Source organism: Liolophura sinensis, chromosome 5 (genome assembly GCF_032854445.1).
Source record: "Liolophura sinensis isolate JHLJ2023 chromosome 5, CUHK_Ljap_v2, whole genome shotgun sequence".
NCBI lineage: Eukaryota > Metazoa > Mollusca > Polyplacophora > Chitonida > Chitonidae > Liolophura > Liolophura sinensis.
The window spans coordinates 19,034,345-19,054,143 of record NC_088299.1 but is presented as its reverse complement, the minus strand read 5'-3'; the positions used below and the strand labels follow the sequence as shown (position 1 = coordinate 19,054,143).

Genomic DNA, 19,799 nt, shown 5'->3' with positions numbered 1-19,799 from the left:
TATGCCCCCTTTCCTCACTGGGAGTCCTTCCGATTTTGTCAATCACTCTGACAAACATTCTGTCATGCACTGATCGGTGTTTAACTCGGTATGCTGTTGATCTGCTTTTCACTTATATAAGGTGATTTTGTTATATGAAAGAAAAGATACTATTGACATCAAGGTACCTATCCAACAAAGTAGTACAATCATTTCAAACCCTTCTCTTTCATTTCTCATTAACTTCTTTATATACGTATACGTGGGAAAGTCTGCAGCAACCTGCGGATGGTCGTTCGCTTTCCCCGGGACCTGCACGGTTTCCTTCATGCTTGCCTCCGTCGTATAAGTGAAATATTCTTGAGTACGGCGTAAAACACCAATGAAATAAATACATAAATAAAACACCAATGAAATAAATACATAAATAAAACACCAATGAAATCAATCAGTCAAATCTTTAAATATGTTTTTTTTTTTAATAAATAAGCACCCTCCATGTCCCGTTCGTCAAAATTCGGTCATTAAATTCCTGACAATTCAGGACACAGTTATTAGTCGTTTAATGGCATACTCAATCGTTGATCATACGGTGGTGGTGAATCTGGATGGATGGATGGATGAACTTCCTCATACTGGTGGAAAACAAGTGGTATTTAACGACAGCCACTGCGAACCGGGAATCTACAAAACTGCCTGTCCAAGACCTGGGTTGAACTTGCAGCCCCTAAGCCGTGTAGTTAGGTGTCGTGCACCTTACTCTATGAGCCATGGCTCGCTTCCTATAATCATGTTAGTGAAAAGTATAAAAGAATAACTGTACAAGCATACAAGTGTTTCCCTGGTAAACACACGTAAACATTGGCGAGCTAATAAACAATGATAGACAAGACTTATCACAAATTTTGTCACTTTATTTGCATCCATTTCTTGCCTTAGGAGCATTAGAGACAAGGCATTTTTCTAAGTAATAAAATAAAATATTATAAAAATAGATACATCTGATTCTGGAGAGAACTTACATTATTTGGGATTAAATCACTCGGGATGGAATCACTTGAGAAAACAGCACTTGTGATTAAATCACTTGAGAAAAAAAGCACTAGGGATTAAATCACCTGGGATGAAATCACTTGGGATACATATCTGTTCTATTTATACATACATAAATATGGACAACTAGGCTCAAGGTAATGAATAATTCTAAATCGTGCAACTGATACTTTTCAGAATAAAGAATACAAGGCGAATCGAGCCACTGATGACAGCTCAAAATTGAATAAAGCATTTACAAAAATGCTTTAAACTTTATGTAAAAGAAATTTCACCCCCATTGATCTTTTAAAATGAAAGTAAAGGCATTCAAATGTTGAAATTAAATCTATGGTTGGGTTTAGGAACATCTTTTTCTCTTAATACTTTTTAAGAAAAACTTTTTAACATTACTTTAGTAATCTTTTACTTTTGGGTATTAAGAACTATTCGAAGATTAAAACGTGATCGGCGTGAATCTTTGTGACGTCCGGTTATCAAAACATGTGTTCGGCGTGAATCTTTGTGACGTCCGGTTATCAAAACATGTGTTCGGCGTGAATCTTTGTGACGTCCGTATCAAAACATGTGTTCGGCGTGAATCTTTGTGACGTCCGGTTATCAAAACATGTGTTCGGCGTGAATCTTTGTGACGTCCGGTGATCAAAACATGTGTTCGGCGTGAATCTTTGTGACGTCCGGTTATCAAAACATGTGTTCGGCGTGAATCTTTGTGACGTCCGGTTATCAAAACATGTGTTCGGCGTGAATCTTTGTAACGTCCGTATCAAAACATGTGTATGGCGTGAATCTTTGTGACGTCCGGTTATCAAAACATGTGTTCGGCGTGAATCTTTGTGACGTCCAGTCCCCAAAACGTGTTTTCCGAGTGAAAATCTTCGTGACATCAAGTTACCCAAACACCGACCCTATTGTTCATATAGCCTACCACTGAAATATTTAGATGCACTTACCTCTCTCTAAAGTAAAACAAAACAAAACAAAACAAAAGTATAGTTATGCATAATTTTCAGCTGTCCATCTGATAAAAAAAGCTACCAGTCCATATAATTACGGGTAGGTTTTCTTGTTCGAAAGCATCAACAAACACAGGTAAACACAAACACACAGAGAAACAAGACATGCTATCAGGGTGTAAATTTGTAGCCATTTCCCTCCTCTTCCAATTAAAAAAAATTGATATCCAAATGATTTACCACTAATGAACTATACAAGTAAATCTTCAACTTCTCTTTAGTATAAATTTCACATACAAATATCTTCAATGATCTTTGATTTATAGTAGAACTAAACCAAATTTGATCACAGAATATATCATTTTGACATCCAGTTCTTACCTCACCTATAAATGGGATTTCACAGAGGAAATATGAAAAATGTATACCCTGTGCTAAAAATACACAAACCTAGGTTCTGAACCTGATCCAAGGATCCACAAACCAGGCGATTCATATACATGGAACAGGATAACTGTGTGAGCTATGATGTTATAACCATGAAGAAAGCACGTCTGCGATAGGAAGAACTCCTATACACAATCCAGAGATTGGTTTCCTTCCATCAACATAATAAAAAATTACAACAATTCTTGTAGCACCATCAAAAAAAAGTTGTCAACCGAGCACAACATGATTACTGACACCATATAATTGTGTAACCTGTCACTGAGTAACCATGCGATGAATTAATTCTGCGAAAGACCTATCAAACTCTGTTCTGAAGGCTGAAGTATAGAACAATCACTCCAGCTTCATCACTGTGATCACAACCCATCTAGTTAAGAGACAGACACACATGGCTTAGGCAACAGGATATGGGAATATACACGTCCCAGACTGTGACCATTGTTGTCCAATAAACGTGCAACAATTTTGTTTGATGTGGGATAAATTTAAAAATGTCACTCAAGAACAAGACATGAGCACATATTTTGGGATAAAAATATATACTTATCTAACTATGGCAAAGAAGAAGATATCACATGAACAGCCATGCTTGAGCAAGACACTTATGACAAGACCTGACTACACTTCTCCCTCACTACAACACTACTGTTGGGGAACAAATCTGCCAGTCTTGTCATAATAAACCAGGCTCTCTGATTGCAAATGGCTAATTTCTTTATTTATTTATTTGATTGGTGTTTTACGCTGTACTCAAGAATATTTCACTTATACCATATCGCGGCCAACATTATGGTGGGTGGAAAGCAGGCAGAGCCCGGGGGAAACCCACAACCATCTGCAGATTGTTGAGAGACCCTCACACTTATGGCCGGAGAGGAAGCCAGAATGAGCTGGATTTAAACTCACAGCGACCGCATTGGTGAGACTCCTGGGTCATCACACTGCGCTAGGCGCTAACCAACTGAGCTACGGAGGCCCCCCTCATGGCTAATGACAGCAGATCAAAATTTCAATGTTTCCCCACTCAAACGTTTTGAAAGTATGTATAAGAACTGAAAGAACAATCAGGTGGAAAATTCTGAAGACACATTTGCGAATGGTGTGTCATACTGAGGGAGAAGTGTAGATGAACTTGCAGTTCCCTTGAGATAAATATAATGATCACAGTAAATGATATGTACACCAGTTATAAAAACATACAAAACGGCCAATGCGTATGACGGATGCAGAGCGACATGAGTACTCAACATGATCAATAAACAAAAACTGCACGATTCTAAAACTGCTAGAGTATAAATGCCTCCTAGAACAGAACAATCATCTAGAGAGATGTGGGAGTTGTCTCCCCTTGGCGTTTAAGCGTTAGCCTGTGCGCCGGTTACTTCCACTGAAGATCTGGTGGATGGGGGTTGTGGTGTGAAATGTGGGGGGATGGGCGTCCTACTGTCCTCTTCCTGATGCCCCTCCACTGCCTGGCTGTAGGACGGGGGCTTGTCCTCTCTTCCCTGGGGGTTAGCTGTCATTACTTCAGTGTAAGACGGTGGACCCGTGGATGTAGCTGGAGGTTCCTCGTGGTCCACAATGACTGATCGGTCCTAAAGCAAACAAGGGCAATCCAAATGTCAAACAAGGGCAATCCAAATGTCAAACAAGGGCAACCCAAATCTCAGACAAGGGCAATCCAAATGTCAAATCACAGGCAATCCAAATCTCAGACAAGGGCAATTCCAATGTCAAACAAGGGCAATCAAATGTCAGACATTGTCACCTTACTCAAACACTACTACAAACTAACTCATCCACGTTCTTTATACTGTCTACTCCTTGGCTTAGCTGTTGAATTCACCATTCTTGATTAGCTGCACAATACAAGTAAACATACAGGTACAATGCACACAACGCACGTGTAAATGTGTTACAGCAACACTGAGAGACAACGAATCCTAGAAAGACATCATGACAGTGCAGACTATGTGTTGTGACATCCTGACAGATGCGGGCAGGACTGTGTTGGATGTGCTTACATGTATATTGTGATGTGCTAGCAATGTGGGTGGTGGGCAGGACTGTGTTGGATGTGCTTACATGTATATTGTGACGTGCTAGCAATGTGGGTGGTGGGCAGGACTGTGTTGGATTTGCTTACATGTATATTGTGAGGTGCTAGCAATGTGGGTGGTGGGCAGGACTGTGTTGGATTTGCTTACATGTATATTGTGAGGTGCTAGCAATGTGGGTGGTGGGCAGGACTGTGTTGGATGTGCTTACATGTATATTGTGAGGTGCTAGCAATGTGGGTGGTGGGCAGGACTGTGTTGGATGTGCTTACATGTATATTGTGACATGCTAGCAATGTGGGTGGTGGGCAGGACTGTGTTGGATGTGCTTACATGTATATTGTGACGTGCTAGCAATGTGGGTGGTGGGCAGGACTGTGTTGGATTTGCTTACATGTATATTGTGAGGTGAAGACAATGTGGGTGGTGGGCAGGACTGTGCTGGATGTGCTTACATGTATATTGTGAGGTGCTAGCAATGTGGGTGGTGGGCAGGACTGTGTTGGATGTGCTTACATGTATATTGTGACGTGCTAGCAATGTGGGTGGTGGGCAGGACTGTGTTGGATGTGCTTACATGTATATTGTGAGGTGCTAGCAATGTGGGTGGTGGGCAGGATTGTGTTGGATGTGCTTACATGTATATTGTGAGGTGCTAGTAATGTGGGTGGTGGGCAGGACTGTGTTGGATGTGCTTACATGTATATTGTGACGTGCTAGCAATGTGGGTGGTGGGCAGGACTGTGTTGGATGTGCTTACATGTATATTCTGACGTGCTAGCAATGTGGGTGGTGGGCAGGACTGTGTTGGATGTGCTTACATGTATATTGTGAGGTGCTAGCAATGTGGGTGGTGGGCAGGACTGTGTTGGATGTGCTTACATGTATATTGTGACGTGCTAGCAATGTGGGTGGTGGGCAGGACTGTGTTGGATATGCTTACATGTATATTGTGACATGCTAGCAATGTGGGTGGTGGGCAAGACTGTGTTGGATGCGCTTACATGTATATTGTGAGGTGAAGACAATGTGGGTGGTGTGCAGGAATGTGTTGGATATACTTACATGTATATTGTGAGGTACTAGCAATGTGGGTGGTGGGCAGGATTGTGTTCGATGTGCTTACATGTATAATGTGAGGTGAAGACAATGTGGGTGCTGGGCAGGACTGTGTTGGATGTACTTACATGTATATTGTGAGATGAAAACAATGTGGGTGGTGGGCAGGACTGTGTTGGATGTACTTACATGCACATTGTGAGGTGAAGACTGTGGGTGGTGGGCAGGATTGTGTTGGATGTACTTACATGTATATGGTGAGGTGAAGACAATGTGGGTGGTGGGCAGATCTGTGTTGAATGGACTTACATGTATACTGCGAGGTGAAGACAATGTGGGTGGAGGGCAGGATTGTGTTCGATGTGCTTACATGTATACTGCGAGGTGAAGACAATGAGGGTGGTGGGCAGGATTGTGTTGGATGTACTTACATGTATATTGTGAGATGAAAACAATGTGGGTGGTGGGCAGGACTGTGTTGGATGTACTTACATGCACATTGTGAGGTGAAGACTGTGGGTGGTGGGCAGGATTGTGTTGGATGTACTTACATGTATATGGTGAGGTGAAGACAATGTGGGTGGTGGGCAGATCTGTGTTGAATGGACTTACATGTATACTGCGAGGTGAAGACAATGTGGGTGGAGGGCAGGATTGTGCTGGATGTACTTACATGTATACTGCGAGGTGAAAACAACGTGGGTGGTGGGCAGATCTGTGTTCGATGTACTTACATGTATAGTGTGAGGTGAAGACAATGTTGGTAGAGGGCAAGACTGTGTTGGATGTACTTACATGTATATTGTGAGGTGCTAGCAATGTGGGTGGTGGGCAGGACTGTGTTGGATGTACTTACATGTATACTGCGAGGTGAAGATAATGTGGGTGGTGGCTAGGACTGTGTTGGATGTACTTACATGTATACTGCGAGGTGAAAATGTGGGTGGTGGGCAGATCTGTGATGGATGTACTTACATGTATAATGGCGAGTTAAAGACAATGTAGGTGGTAGGCAGGATTGTGTTAGATGTACTTACATGTATACTGCGAGGTGAAAATGTGGGTGGTGGGCAGATCTGTGATGGATGTACTTACATGTATAATGGCGAGGTGAAGACAATGTGGGTGGAGGGCAGGATTGTGCTGGATGTACTTACATGTATACTGCGAAGTGAAAACAATGTGGGTGGTGGACAGATCTGTGTTGGATGTGCTTACATGTATATTATGAGGTGAGGACTTTGTGGCTGGTGGGCAGGACTGTGTTGGATGTACTTACAGCTACAATGTGAGGTGAAGACAATGTCGGTGATAGGCAGGACTGTGTTTGATGTACTTACATGTATACTGCGAGGTGAAAACAATGTTAGTGGAGGGCAGAACTGTGTTGGATGTGTTTACATGTATACTGCGAGGTGAAGACAATGTGGGTGGTGGGCAGGACTGTGTTGGATGTGCTTACATCTATACTGCGAGGTGAAAACAATGCGGGTGGTGGGCAGGACTGTGTTTGATGTACTGACATGTATACTGCGAGGTGAAAACAATGCGCATGGTGGGCAGGACTGTGTTTGATGTACTTACATGTATACTGCGAGGTGAAAACAATGTGGGTGGAGAGCAGGACTGTGTTGGATGTGCTTACATCTATACTGCGAGGTGAAAACAATGTGGGTGGTGGGCAGGACTGTGTTTGATGTACTTACATGTATACTGCGAGGTGAAAACAATGTGGGTGGAGGGCAGGACTGTGTTGGATGTACTTACATGTATACTGCGAGGTGAAAACAATGCGGGTGGTGGGCAGGACTGTGTTTGATGTACTTACATGTATACTGCGAGGTGAAAACAATGTTGGTGGAGGGCAGGACTGTGTTGGATGTGCTTACATGTATACTGCGATGTGAAGACAATGTGGGTGGAGGGCAGGACTGTGTTCGATGTACTTATATGTATATTGTGAGGTGAGGGCATTGTGGGTGGTGGGCAGGACTGTGTTGGATGTGCTTACATGTATATTGTGAGGTGAAAACAATGCGGGTGGTGGGCAGGACTGTGTTGGATGGACTTACATGTATATTGTGAGGTGAGGGCATTGTGGGTGGTGGGCAGGACTGTGTTGGGTGTACTCACATGTATACTGTGAGGTGAAGACAATGTGGGTGGTGGGCAGGACTGTGTTGGATGTACTTACATGTATAATGTGAGGTGAAGACTGAGGGTGGTTGGCAGGACTGTGTTGGATGTATGCGAGGTGAAGACAATGTGGGTGGTGGGCAGATCTGTGATGGATGTACTTACATGTATACATGTATACTGTGAGGTGAAGACAATGTGGGTGGTGGGCAGGACTGTGTTGGATGTGCTTACATGTATATTGTGAGGTGAAGACAATGTGGGTGGTGGGCAGATCTGTGATGGATGTACTTACATGTATACTGTGAGGTGAAGACAATGTGGGTGGTGGGCAGGACTGTGTTGGATGTACTCACATGTATATTGTGAGGTGAAGACAATGTGGGTGGTGGGCAGATCTGTGATGGATGTACTTACATGTATACTGTGAGGTGAAGACAATGTGGGTGGTGGGCAGGACTGTGTTGGATGTACTCACATGTATATTGTGAGGTGAAGACAATGTGGGTGGTGGGCAGGACTGTGTTGGATGTACCTACATGTATATTGTGAGGTGAAGACAATGCGGGTGGTAGGCAGGATTGTGCTGGATGTACTTACATGTATACTGTGAGGTGAAAACAATGTGGGTGGTGGGCAGGACTGTGTTTGATGTACTTACATGTATACTGCGAGGTGAAAACAATGTGGGTGGTGGGCAGGACTGTGTTGGATGTACTTACATGTATATTGTGAGGTGCTAGCAATGTGGGTGTCACATCCAGATGCACATACAAACTGCACTTACATTGTGAGGCGCAGGGAATGGCGTGACACCTTGACGAGTGTGACTGTCTACAATGACAAGTCGCTGATTTGCACGGGCTGCGCGGGATTTTTGCGACCGGAAGTAGCAGACACAAGACCAGAAAGACAGCTTCAAAACAACAAGTATGATCACTCTGTCAACAACAACAAAGGAGACATGTCAGGAGAGGAGTGAAAGTGTGAAAATGGATGTACCAATGAAACATGTCAGGTGAAGAGTGAATGTGTGAAAATGGATGTACCAATGAATCAGAGGAGAGGAGAGAATGTGTCAAACTGGATGGATGGATGATGTCAGGAGAGGAGAGAGTGTGTGAAAATGGATAGGTGGATGAGGAGATGACAGGAGAGAAGAGAATGTGTGAAAATATATGAATGGATCAGAGGAGATGTCAGGAGAGGAGTGACTGTGTGAAAATGGAAGGATAAACTAGATATGTCAGGAGAGGTGTGAATGTGAGAAAAAGCACGAATGGATGAGAGGAGATGTCAGGAGAGGAGAGAGTTTGTGAAAATGGATGAATGTATGAGATGAGATGTCAGCAGAGGAGTGTATGTGTAAAATTGGATGGATGAAAAAGAGAAGATGTCAGCAGAGGAGAGAATGTGTGAACATGGATGAATGTATGAGAGGAGATGTCAGGAGAGGAGGGAATGTGTGAACATGGATGAATGTATGAGAGGAGATGTCAGGAGAGGAGAGAGTGTATGAACATGGATGAATTTATGAGAGGAGATGTCAGCAGAGGAAAGAATGTGTGAAAATGGATGGATGAATGAGAGGAGATGACAGGAGAGGAGAGAGTGTGTGAAAATGGATAAATAAATGAAAGGAGATGTCAGGACAGGAGAAAATGTGTGAACATGGGTGAATGTATGAGAGGAGATGTTTGGAGAGGAGAGAGTGTGTGAAAATGGATAAATAAATAGGAGGAGATGTCAGTAGAGGAGAGAATGTGTGAAAATGGATGGATAAATGAGAGGAGATGTCAGGAGAGGAGAGAATTTGTAAAATGGATAGATAAATGAGAGGAGATGTCAGGGGAGGAGAGAATGTGTGAACATGGATGGATGCATGCATCATAGGAGATGTCAGGAAAAGAGAGAATGTGTGAAAATGGATAAATAGTTGAGAGGAGATGTCAGGAGAGGAGAAAATATGTGAAGATGGATGGATAATTGAGAGGAGATGTCAGGAGAGGAAAGAATGTTTCAAAATGGATGGATGGGTGAATCAGAGGAAAGGAGAGACTGTGTAAAATTGGATGGATGAATGAGAGAGGTGTCAGGAGAGGTGAGGAGATGTCAGGAAAGGTGAGGAGATGTCAGGAGAGGAGAGAATGTGTGGAAATGGATGGATGGATAAGAGGAGAGGTCAGGAGAGGAGAGGAGGGGTCAGGAGAGGAGAGGAGATGTCAGGAGAAGAGGGAATGTGTAAAATTGGATGGGTGGATGATAGGAGATGTCAGGAGAGGAGAGAATGTGTGAAAATGGAAGAATGAAGGAGAGGAGATGTCAACAGAGGAGAGAATGTGTAAAATTGGATGGATGAATGAGAGGAGATGTCAGGAGAGGAGAGAATGTGTGAAAATGGAAGAATGAAGGAGAGGAGATGTCAACAGAGGAGAGAATGTGTAAAATTGGATGGATGAATGAGAGGAGATGTCAACAGAGGAGAGAATGTGTGAACATGGATGAATAAATGAGAGATGTTAGAAGAGGAGAGAATGTGTAAAATTGGATAGATGAATGAGAGGAGAGGAGAGGTGAGGAGAGGAGAAATTGTGTGAATATGGACTGATAAATGAGAAGAGATGTCAGGAGTGAAAAGAATGTGTAAAAATGGATGGATGGATGGATGAGAGGAGATGTCAGGAGAGGAGAAAATGTGTGAAAATTGATGGATGGATGAGAGGAGATGTAAGGAAAGGAGAGAATGTGTAAAATGGATGGATGAATGAGAGGAGGTGTCAGGAGAGGAGAGAATGTGTGGAAATGGATGGATAAATTTAATATGTCAACAGAGAAGAGAATGTGTGAAAATGAATGAATGAATGAGAGGAGATGTCAGGAGAGGAGAAAATGTGTAAAATGGATGGATGAATGAGAGGAGATGTCAGGAGAGGAGAAAATGTGCGAAAATGGATGGATGGATGAGAGGAGATGTAAGGAAAGGAGAGAATGTGTAAAATGGATGGATGAATGAGAGGAGGTGTCAGGAGAGGAGACAATGTGTGAAAATGAATGCATGGATGGATGAGAGGAGATGTAAGGAAAGGACAGAATGTGCGAAAATGGATGGATGGATGAGAGGAGATGTAAGGAAAGGAGAGAGTGTGTAAAATGGATGGATGAATGAGAGGAGGTGTCAGGAGAGGAGAGAATGTGTGAAAATGGATGGATGGATGAGAGGAGATGTAAGGAAAGGTGAGAATGTGTGGAAATGGATGGATGAATGAGAGGAGATGCCAGGAGAGGAAATAATGTGTGAACATGGATGGATAAATGAGAGGAGATGTCAGGAGAGCAGAAACTGTGTGAACATGGATTGATGGATGAATGAGAGGACATGTCAGGAGAGGAGAGAGTGTATGAACATGGATGAATTTATGAGAGAAGATGTTAGCAGAGGAAAGAATGTGTCAAAATGGATTGATGAATGAGAGGAGATGACAGGAGAGGAGAAAATGTGTGAACAGAGACATTAAACTATTTTCTTGCAGTGTGTTCATTGATCTTTGATGTAACTGATACATCATGTTAGTATTTTCTTTGCCTTTAATGTTATTGCAAGCATATTGTGGTGACACCATGTTTAAACCATGAGACAAAAAGCAAAACTATATAACTGTCAAAACAGAAACATATAACTCAAATACATTTTTTTTAAAGTGAATATACAGTCTGCCACTTAATTTGAATTAATTACCACAGTAGTATCCAAGAAATATTCTAAAAATATTTAGAAGCAAATAATCGTCAGTACCTGGACACTCATTTGGTGATGTGATTTTGCCATGTTATAAATAATATCTAAGGTGAGGTCACAAAATATGAGCTATACCATACAATCGGTATTAAATAATGTGACAATGAGAACATACAAACAAAAACACCTGGTACCCAAGCAAAGAGTATCAGCTCTGTTCCTTGTTCGAAAGGCCTGATGTTTCTTTCAGGTTGGTGCTAGGTCACAGTGATGTTCGTGGACACAAGTGTCCTGTTTCAGTGGTCCTGCTGGTCCTTGTTGTGCATGTGTGTAAGCATTTGGCCTAGCTAGCTGTACCGACTTCAGGCAATTTACTCATCATAGCAGGACCTTATCAGTGATAACAGACTCTTTCATTCACATTTTGGGACAATATTTTCATAATAAATTTGACTTTGCTCTGGAAAAATGATGCAAAGTCATAATATTTTTCTTCAAGCAACGACTCTCCCCAGGCGGTTTTCTTGCTATCTCACCCTGACAAGTTACTGTAGTCTCCTGCTCAACTTGTACGCAATGTGACATGGGCAGCCTTTCTCAGTTCTGTGCTCATCAAAATGTGTGGTCCAAAATGCACCAGTTTAACACTTAAACTGCAAAATCCAATTTACTGCATCGATATCTGTCTATCCACTGTAAGAAACCACACTGGAAATCGAGAGCTAATAGGTTTTTTGACGTGACAGCCAATTATCAAAGGTTGCCTTCAATGCTAGTGACTTGCCAAGTTCATAAGGCTATTACAACATGGCTACTCAGAGTGAATTGTCTGTCAGTGCTATATTCACAATACTGAACTTCATCTTCTCAGCTTTCAAAACTTTACTGAATTTTTTTACATATTTTTCTGTGGTAACTGTCCTATATCTTTTTTTCTATGTGTATATAGTGGCAGACTTTATGTTCACTTTAAACATACAAGTACAATCTGATGTTTGTAAGCAAATTAAAAATGTGAAACAAAACAGTGCACAGCCTGTCAGTTGGTGGGAAGCATTATAATGTCAAAGAATTACACATAGGCTGTAGAACATGAAGTAGTAACCATACAGAGGCTGGAAGATTAATTTATTTTGATTTGTTTTTTAAACTGTACGGTACTCAAAAATATTTCACATGGAAGTTTTATCACTGACAATGTGTACACTACATTACTTAAAAGTATACTCACACGTAATAGTATTCAAACTCCATAGCTTCTTGATTTTGGCTCCACTGAAAGTCCTCTGTTTTTCTTGGCACAGACTTCTTTAAAATTAAAGTCAGACAAAAAATAAAGCAAACTTCAGCATGGTTAATAAAATATAATGTGTACTGTTTGTATCTGTTGTCACATGTATGCTTACACTGATCATCTACAATCCAGTGCCTCTTACCAACTGTTTGTGTCTGTTGTTACATGTATGCCTACATCGGTCATCTACAATCCAGTGCCTCTTACTGTACTGTTTGTGTCTATTGTTACATGTAGGCCTACACTGGTCATCTACAATCCAGTGCTCTTACTGTACTGTTTGTGTCTGTTGTTACATGCATGCCTACACTGATCATTTACAATCCAGTGCCTCTTACCGACTGTTTGTGTCTATTGTTACATGTATGCCTACACTGATCATCTACAATCCAGTACCTCTTACTGTATTATTTGTGTCTGCTGTTACATGCATGCCTACATTGATCATCTACAATCCAGTGCCTCTTACTGACCGCTTGTGTCTGTTGTTACATGTATGCCTACACTGATCATCTTCAATCCAGTGCCTCTTACTGACTGTTTGTGTCTGTTACACTGATCATCTACAATCCAGTGCCTCTCACAGACTGTTTGCATCTATTGTTACATGTAGGCCTACACTGATCATCTACAATCCCGTGCCTCTTACCAACTGTTTGTGTCTGTTGTTACGGCTACACTGATCATCTACAATCCAGTACCTCTTACCAACTGTTTGTGTCTATTGTACATGTAGCCCTACACTGATCATTTACAATCCAGTGCCTCTTAGTGTACTGTTTGTGTGTATTGTTACATGTAAGCCTACACTTATCATTTACAATTCAGTGCCTCTTACTGTACTGTTTGTGTCTATTGTTACATGTAAGCCTACACTTATCATTTACAATTCAGTGTCTCTTACTGTACTGTTTGTGTCTAGTGTAACATGTAAGCCTACACTGATCATCTACAATCCAGTGTCTCTTACTGTACTGTTTGTGTCTATTGTTACATGTAAGCCTACACTTATCATTTACAATTCAGTGTCTCTTACTGTACTGTTTGTGTCTATTGTAACATGTAAGCCTACACTGATCATCTACAATCCAGTGTCTCTTACAGTACTGTTTGTGTCTATTGTTACATGTAGGCCTACACTGATCATCTACAATCCAGTGCCTCTTACCAACTGTTTGTGTCTATTGTTACATGTATGCCTACACTTATCATTTACAATCCAGTGCCTCTTACTGTACTGTTTGTGTCTATTGTTACATGAGGCCTACACTGATCATTTACAATCCAGTGCCTCTTACCGACTGTTTGTGTCTATTGTTACATGTAGGCCTACACTGATCATTTACAATCCAGTGCCTCTTACCGACTGTTTGTGTCTATTGTTACATGTATGCCTACACTTATCATTTACAATCCAGTGCCTCTTACCAACTGTTTGTGTCTGTTGTTACGCCTACACTGATCATCTACAATCCAGTGCCTCTCACCGACTGTTTGTGTCTATTGTTACATGTAGGCCTACACTGGTCATTTACAATCCAGTACCTCTTACCAACTGTTTGTGTCTGTTGTTATGCCTACAATGATCATCTACAATCCAGTGTCTCTTACTGTACTGTTTGTGTCTATTGTTACATGTAAGCCTACACTGATCATTTACAATCCAGTGTCTCTTACCGACTGTTTGTGTCTGTTGTTACGCCTACACTGATCATCTACAATCCAGTGCCTCTCACCGACTGTTTGTGTCTATTGTTACATGTAGGCCTACACTGGTCATTTACAATCCAGTACCTCTTACCAACTGTTTGTGTCTGTTGTTATGCCTACAATGATCATCTACAATCGAGTGTCTCTTACTGTACTGTTTGTGTCTATTGTTACATGTAAGCCTACACTGATCATTTACAATCCAGTGTCTCTTACCGACTGTTTGTGTCCTGTTGTTACGCCTACACTGATCATCTACAATCCAGTGCCTCTTACTGTACTGTTTGTGTCTATTGTTACATGTAGGCCTACACTGGTCATTTACAATCCAGTACCTCTTACCAACTGTTTGTGTCTGTTGTTATGCCTACAATGATCATTTACAATCCAGTGTCTCTTACTGTACTGTTTGTGTCTATTGTTACATGTAAGCCTATACTGATCATTTACAATCCAGTGCCTCTTACCGACTGTTTGTGTCTGTTGTTACGCCTACACTGATCATCTACAATCCAGTGCCTCTTACTGTACTGTTTGTGTCTATTATTACATGTAGGCCTACACTGATAATTTACAATCCAGTGTATCTTAAGTACAAAAAATAATGACTGTTGATGTGAATTAATACTGCCACAGAGCATGAATACTTAAGGTTTCATGTCGTGCCATCATAATGTGAGAAGCATACAAGAAAGATGTGAAGTATGGTTTGGAGAATGACAGGTGATACGCTCATAGGAGTTTAAACAAAGGACGATTTCAACACCTTCGACCAAAAGTATAACACCATGACAAAACACCATGAGCTGTTCAACAGGGATCATTACCTCAGGTCATTCAAACTAGATCCACAGTTTCCAATCACTGCCGGCACGTAACTTTACCCTCCACCTTCCATTCAAAACTCATCATTTCACCAATTTACCAAAATATTTTGACAGGAAACATGTAGGCCTATTAGTGACCTTAACTACTTGGCTTCACTTTGAACCTGAAATCAGGGAGCCATATAGCATAATTATACATCCTATGAAGTACTAAACCAATGTCACTGTCACCCGATTTGGAGCATTTCCCAAAGCTAGTTAAAATTTGCAGTTGTTAAGACTAGATTTGTCCTTTTAATGAGCCCTTTCTCAGATGCCCATTGTGAAAGATGGTTCTGCAATAAAATGACCTCACTTCGCCCAGGTGACAGCAGTTTCAACTTTCAGTGTCCCCTAAACTTTACATGCCCCCTTTAAAATTTAGTTACGGATATCATGTTCACAACAACGTGTCAAGCCTCAACACACCTCGTGAAAGCTTTCGCTCATTAGATATTACTATATGTCCTCATCCTCGCAAACAAAGAATAACATCGTGTGGAAATATACCTGGCCATAAGTTTAAAAAAAGGCCATTACACCATCACTAGTGAACAGAACGTTAAAAAAGGAATCAGTGCCTTCAGGTGGACAATATTTACCTAGCTGACGATCTCCCCAGTGCGAATTTCACTTCCGCATCTCCTTTCACCAGCGCCTCCTGTCGCTCAAAAGTGGCAACCCAATTCATACAGTGGACGACGATCTTAGGTGATAACTTCACTTTAGCAGCCACACAAGGGCAAGGGGGTAGGCCTACGGTCGCTATAGGTGTGGTCCACTCGCTGGACCTGTATTAGTAGCATTCTAATAAAATGATTATATTGAGTAATATTTATAATATCATAAACGTTGTATCAGTACAGACTGGAATCGGGGAAACTACTACCGGTATAGGCATATGCAAGCGAATAGAGGCCTATAATCGTAGCAGTGATTGTAGGCGTGTATGCTCTTATGTATACATGCCAAGGCTCAGCTAGGCCTATGTAGACTGCCGTTCAGTACGATATCTTAAACCGGCTATACCGCAGATTTTGGACAAAAATCAGTCACTGCAAATGTTACTGTGGTTTTTTAGAAAATCTGTAGCCGAAACGACTACCATTCACAAAACACAGCAGCCTCTCCTATACCTCCATATCTACGTGTTAGGCCTAGGCTACAGTTCGAAATTGGTAAAAAAAGCTCCTAATATCTGGGTCCAAATTCCAAACATTAAAACAATTTTGTCACTATAACTAGTACGGATACGAGTCCGAAAGACAACAATTTGAACTATTCAGTTCTTGGTAGGTCTAAACTACAGAAAATTTGATTTCATTAGCGAATATAGATTTTTTGACAAACGTCCCCGGTAGGCCTGCGATATAATAGCTTAGGGCGGTATCTACGTACAGAAGATCGTTACATTGTTATTTACAGGCCTATTCGGGGAAATCAGGCATCTGGTCTTTGTTATTATTTGTGAGTGGACAATTCGAGAGTACGTCGCTCGACATGAAAGAAATAAATAAGTAGAAATTTATGTAAATTTACGTAAAGGCCCTATGTAAACGGATTGTATGATCAGTCATGCGGCGTTTTCTAAGGCCAGGTAGAGCAGGGAAAAGTGAATCAAAAGCTTGACATAAATGTATTATAATGTGACGGGTAGGAAATATGCATCACTGCTAGGGATTTGCAACCGGCGTATACAAAGTGCTTTGTGAGGAGTTTGCAGGGTTAAGTAGGTTCTTGTTTCGTAACCAACTGTTTCGTCGGTAGACAACTGGCAGCTGCAACTTTATTTCAGCATTGATGTAATATATTTTACGCCGCTAAATATAGCTAATAAAAAAGTCTCCCAACAGTAGCAGTGATCTGTTTAATGTCCTTATTGGAGTAAACCGCCAAAGTGACATGGGCAGTCGTAAAAAATCCCGCGCCTGGGGACGCCATCTTACCATTTTTCTGTCGAAGCCGATCACACCGATCATTGTAAACTACATGTGGTTTCACCGGTTACGGCAGTTATTCGTGCTGCCACAAAATTATTTGTAGGGCAGGCACTGGGTGGATTGACCTTGGGATTCTGACAGGGTGCACGCTCTGTTGAAGTCACAGTACATGTCGGACCGGGACATGTGATCCGTATGCGTTCTGCCAAGAAATCACAGGGGGTTTGTCTTTTGTTGTAAATTTTACAATAAAAATAAGATTCTGAAAAGTCCAAACGAGCTGGCCTGGAGTTACTCTGTCACAATAACTAGGCCTTTTGTACATGAAATACATTTTTTTGAAAAGTAATTGCATGTTAGTAGGATATGTAAGTGCATGCAGACAAAGGGACGTGATGGCAGTAGTTAAAAAGCATACAGTTCAGAAGAAAAAGACAAGTCAAGTCCTCTTCAACGAATGTTAGACAGTGCAATAGGTCAGGCGAGCCTCGTCAACCGCTCAGGGACCCACAATCTCCATCCAAGTCTGGATTTAAATCCCCACTTTATGTGTGATAGCCATTGAAAGGATAGCGCTTTTAACCACTAGACTACGGTCCATTTCAAATAGCAATTAAAAGGTGTGTCCTACATGAAGACTCCTTGGTTCTGTCCTATGAAATGGGTGCTGTGGCATTGTTTTTGGTTGTTGTGTTTTGTTTTGTTTTGTTTTTTTTTTTTGTTTTTTTGTTTTTTTTTGATGACGTCTGATAGCTGAGAGTAGCTCCCCGCTCAGAAACCTTGGGTTTAATTTTGCAGTGAAGCTGTCATGCACCGCGACGCTGAAGTACACTAGTTCCTCATATTTATTTTTTTTATTGGTGTTTTACTCAAGAATATTTCAATTATACGACGGTGGCCAGCATTATGGTGGGAGGAAACCGGACAGAACCCGGGGGGGGAAACCCGCGGCTATTCGGAGGTTGCTGGCAGACCTTCCCACGTACTGCCGGAGAGGAACCCAGCACGAGTTGGACTTGAACTCACATCATTGTGGACTAAGTATTTTAGCATTTTTTGGACATGCCATCTCCTAATGTCGGCAGAGTAAAATTCCAAAATATAAAGTCACAATGATGTCTTTCTTTTTTCGAATTACATTTCTTGTGTATGACTAAAACTTACTGGCGATACTAATGTTGTGGCTATGACAGTGGATTAGACCATATTTTCACATAGCCAGCACTTGCTTTTGTAAAATTTGAGAACGCTCGCAATCTCACAAAGGTAGGTAGTCTGCAGTGTTTCAAGTTAAATTCTGTGATGATATGTAGACTGTCCAAGAAATGTGGGTCATAATGAACGTAGTAGTAGTGTGAATTTACTTCTGACGTCGTGGTCCCGAAGTTTACCGAATTGTAGGTAATTTTATGTTTTCATTGGACGAGATTACCATCGTAGTATTTTGAGATTTCACAAGCACCGAGCAGTGAAATGAATCTAACATGAAAGAAAAACTGTGAGTTCTGTACTTCGCACCTAGGGCAATCAACATGCATACTCCAGTGGAATAACGTTCAACCTTGACCAGGCGGACGAAAGTGATCAACACAACATTGTAGCGTGTAACTAGGAAGGATGGAATTTCTTTACAGGAATTTGTTTGTTGGGTTGTGTATTACGCCGTACTCAAGAATATTTCACTTATACCACGGCGGCCAGCATTACGGTGGGTGAAATCGGGCACAGCCCGGGAGAAACCCACGACGGTCTGCAGGTTGTTGACAGATCTCCCCACGTACGGTCGGAGAGGAAGCTAGCATGAGCTGGACTTGAAGTCATAGCGAAACGCATTTGCGAGACGCCCCCCGGATGATTCCACCGTACTAGCGCGCTAATCACCTCGGTCACACGAATTTCTTTAAATCAGGTTATAGAGAGAAGGATGAAGGCATTTACTTCATGTCTTCCAGGTCACATCGTTGGATCATTAGCCAATCAAGCGGTGACAATACTCAAGAGGCAATATTATTGGCTAACTACTTGGCTATGCACTTGAGGAGGGGGAAGATGCAGACATGTCGAGAACAAGCATGTGGCAAAGCAAGCCCTAAGATCATTCACAGTCGCGTATAACTCATAGCGACAACCAGTAGTTGAGCACATTGGATGATGGAAGTATCTTTATCTGGTATTTGTTTATGTTGTGTTATATTTTGTACCATGAACAAGTATTTGTCTCAATCCCCAAAACTCTACAGACTGAAAACGCTAATCCAACTTCTGAAAACGCAATCCTAACTCTATTACGAACAAAATATTTATCACGCCCTTGGTGAATGATGTCGTACGGTGTCTGTCGGATTTTTTGGGGTGGGAGAAACCTGAAACCAAGTGCTTTATTTGCTACAAGCAAAAATGCATGTTATTCAAAAGTAACGAATTCGCCCCCAAGATGATTTTCACCCACCCTGTCGCGATGGACAATGATGTCGCACGCTTTAGCCCATAACTAAGTAGCCCTAAACCTATATATAGTGAAAATTGTCCTAAATGCATTGAACCGAGAAAACACACTGCATAG

At 41.6% G+C, this 19,799-nt stretch overlaps 1 protein-coding gene across 1 annotated transcript; it reads right to left on the bottom strand.

The window, feature by feature from the left end:
* Positions 1–517: 517 nt before the first annotated feature.
* Positions 518–15,937, bottom strand: LOC135465612 (uncharacterized). The gene is made up of 4 exons (XM_064742889.1): positions 15,899–15,937; positions 12,658–12,734; positions 8,478–8,631; positions 518–4,033 (listed from the first exon to the last, which is right to left on the bottom strand). Exons 2-4 carry the CDS (start codon positions 12,678–12,680, stop codon positions 3,794–3,796), a joined length of 417 nt encoding a protein of 138 aa, XP_064598959.1. The 5' UTR covers positions 12,681–12,734; positions 15,899–15,937; the 3' UTR covers positions 518–3,793.
* Positions 15,938–19,799: the final 3,862 nt, after the last annotated feature.

Coding starts and splice junctions, on each gene's coding strand:
- LOC135465612 (XM_064742889.1), bottom strand. CDS start 12,680: ATGGAGTTTGAATACTATTACGT. Junction 8,632..12,657: donor GAGTTTGAATACTATTACGT/GTGAGTATACTT, acceptor TGTTGTTGACAG/AGTGATCATACTTGTTGTTT. Junction 4,034..8,477: donor CATTCCCTGCGCCTCACAAT/GTAAGTGCAGTT, acceptor TGTTTGCTTTAG/GACCGATCAGTCATTGTGGA.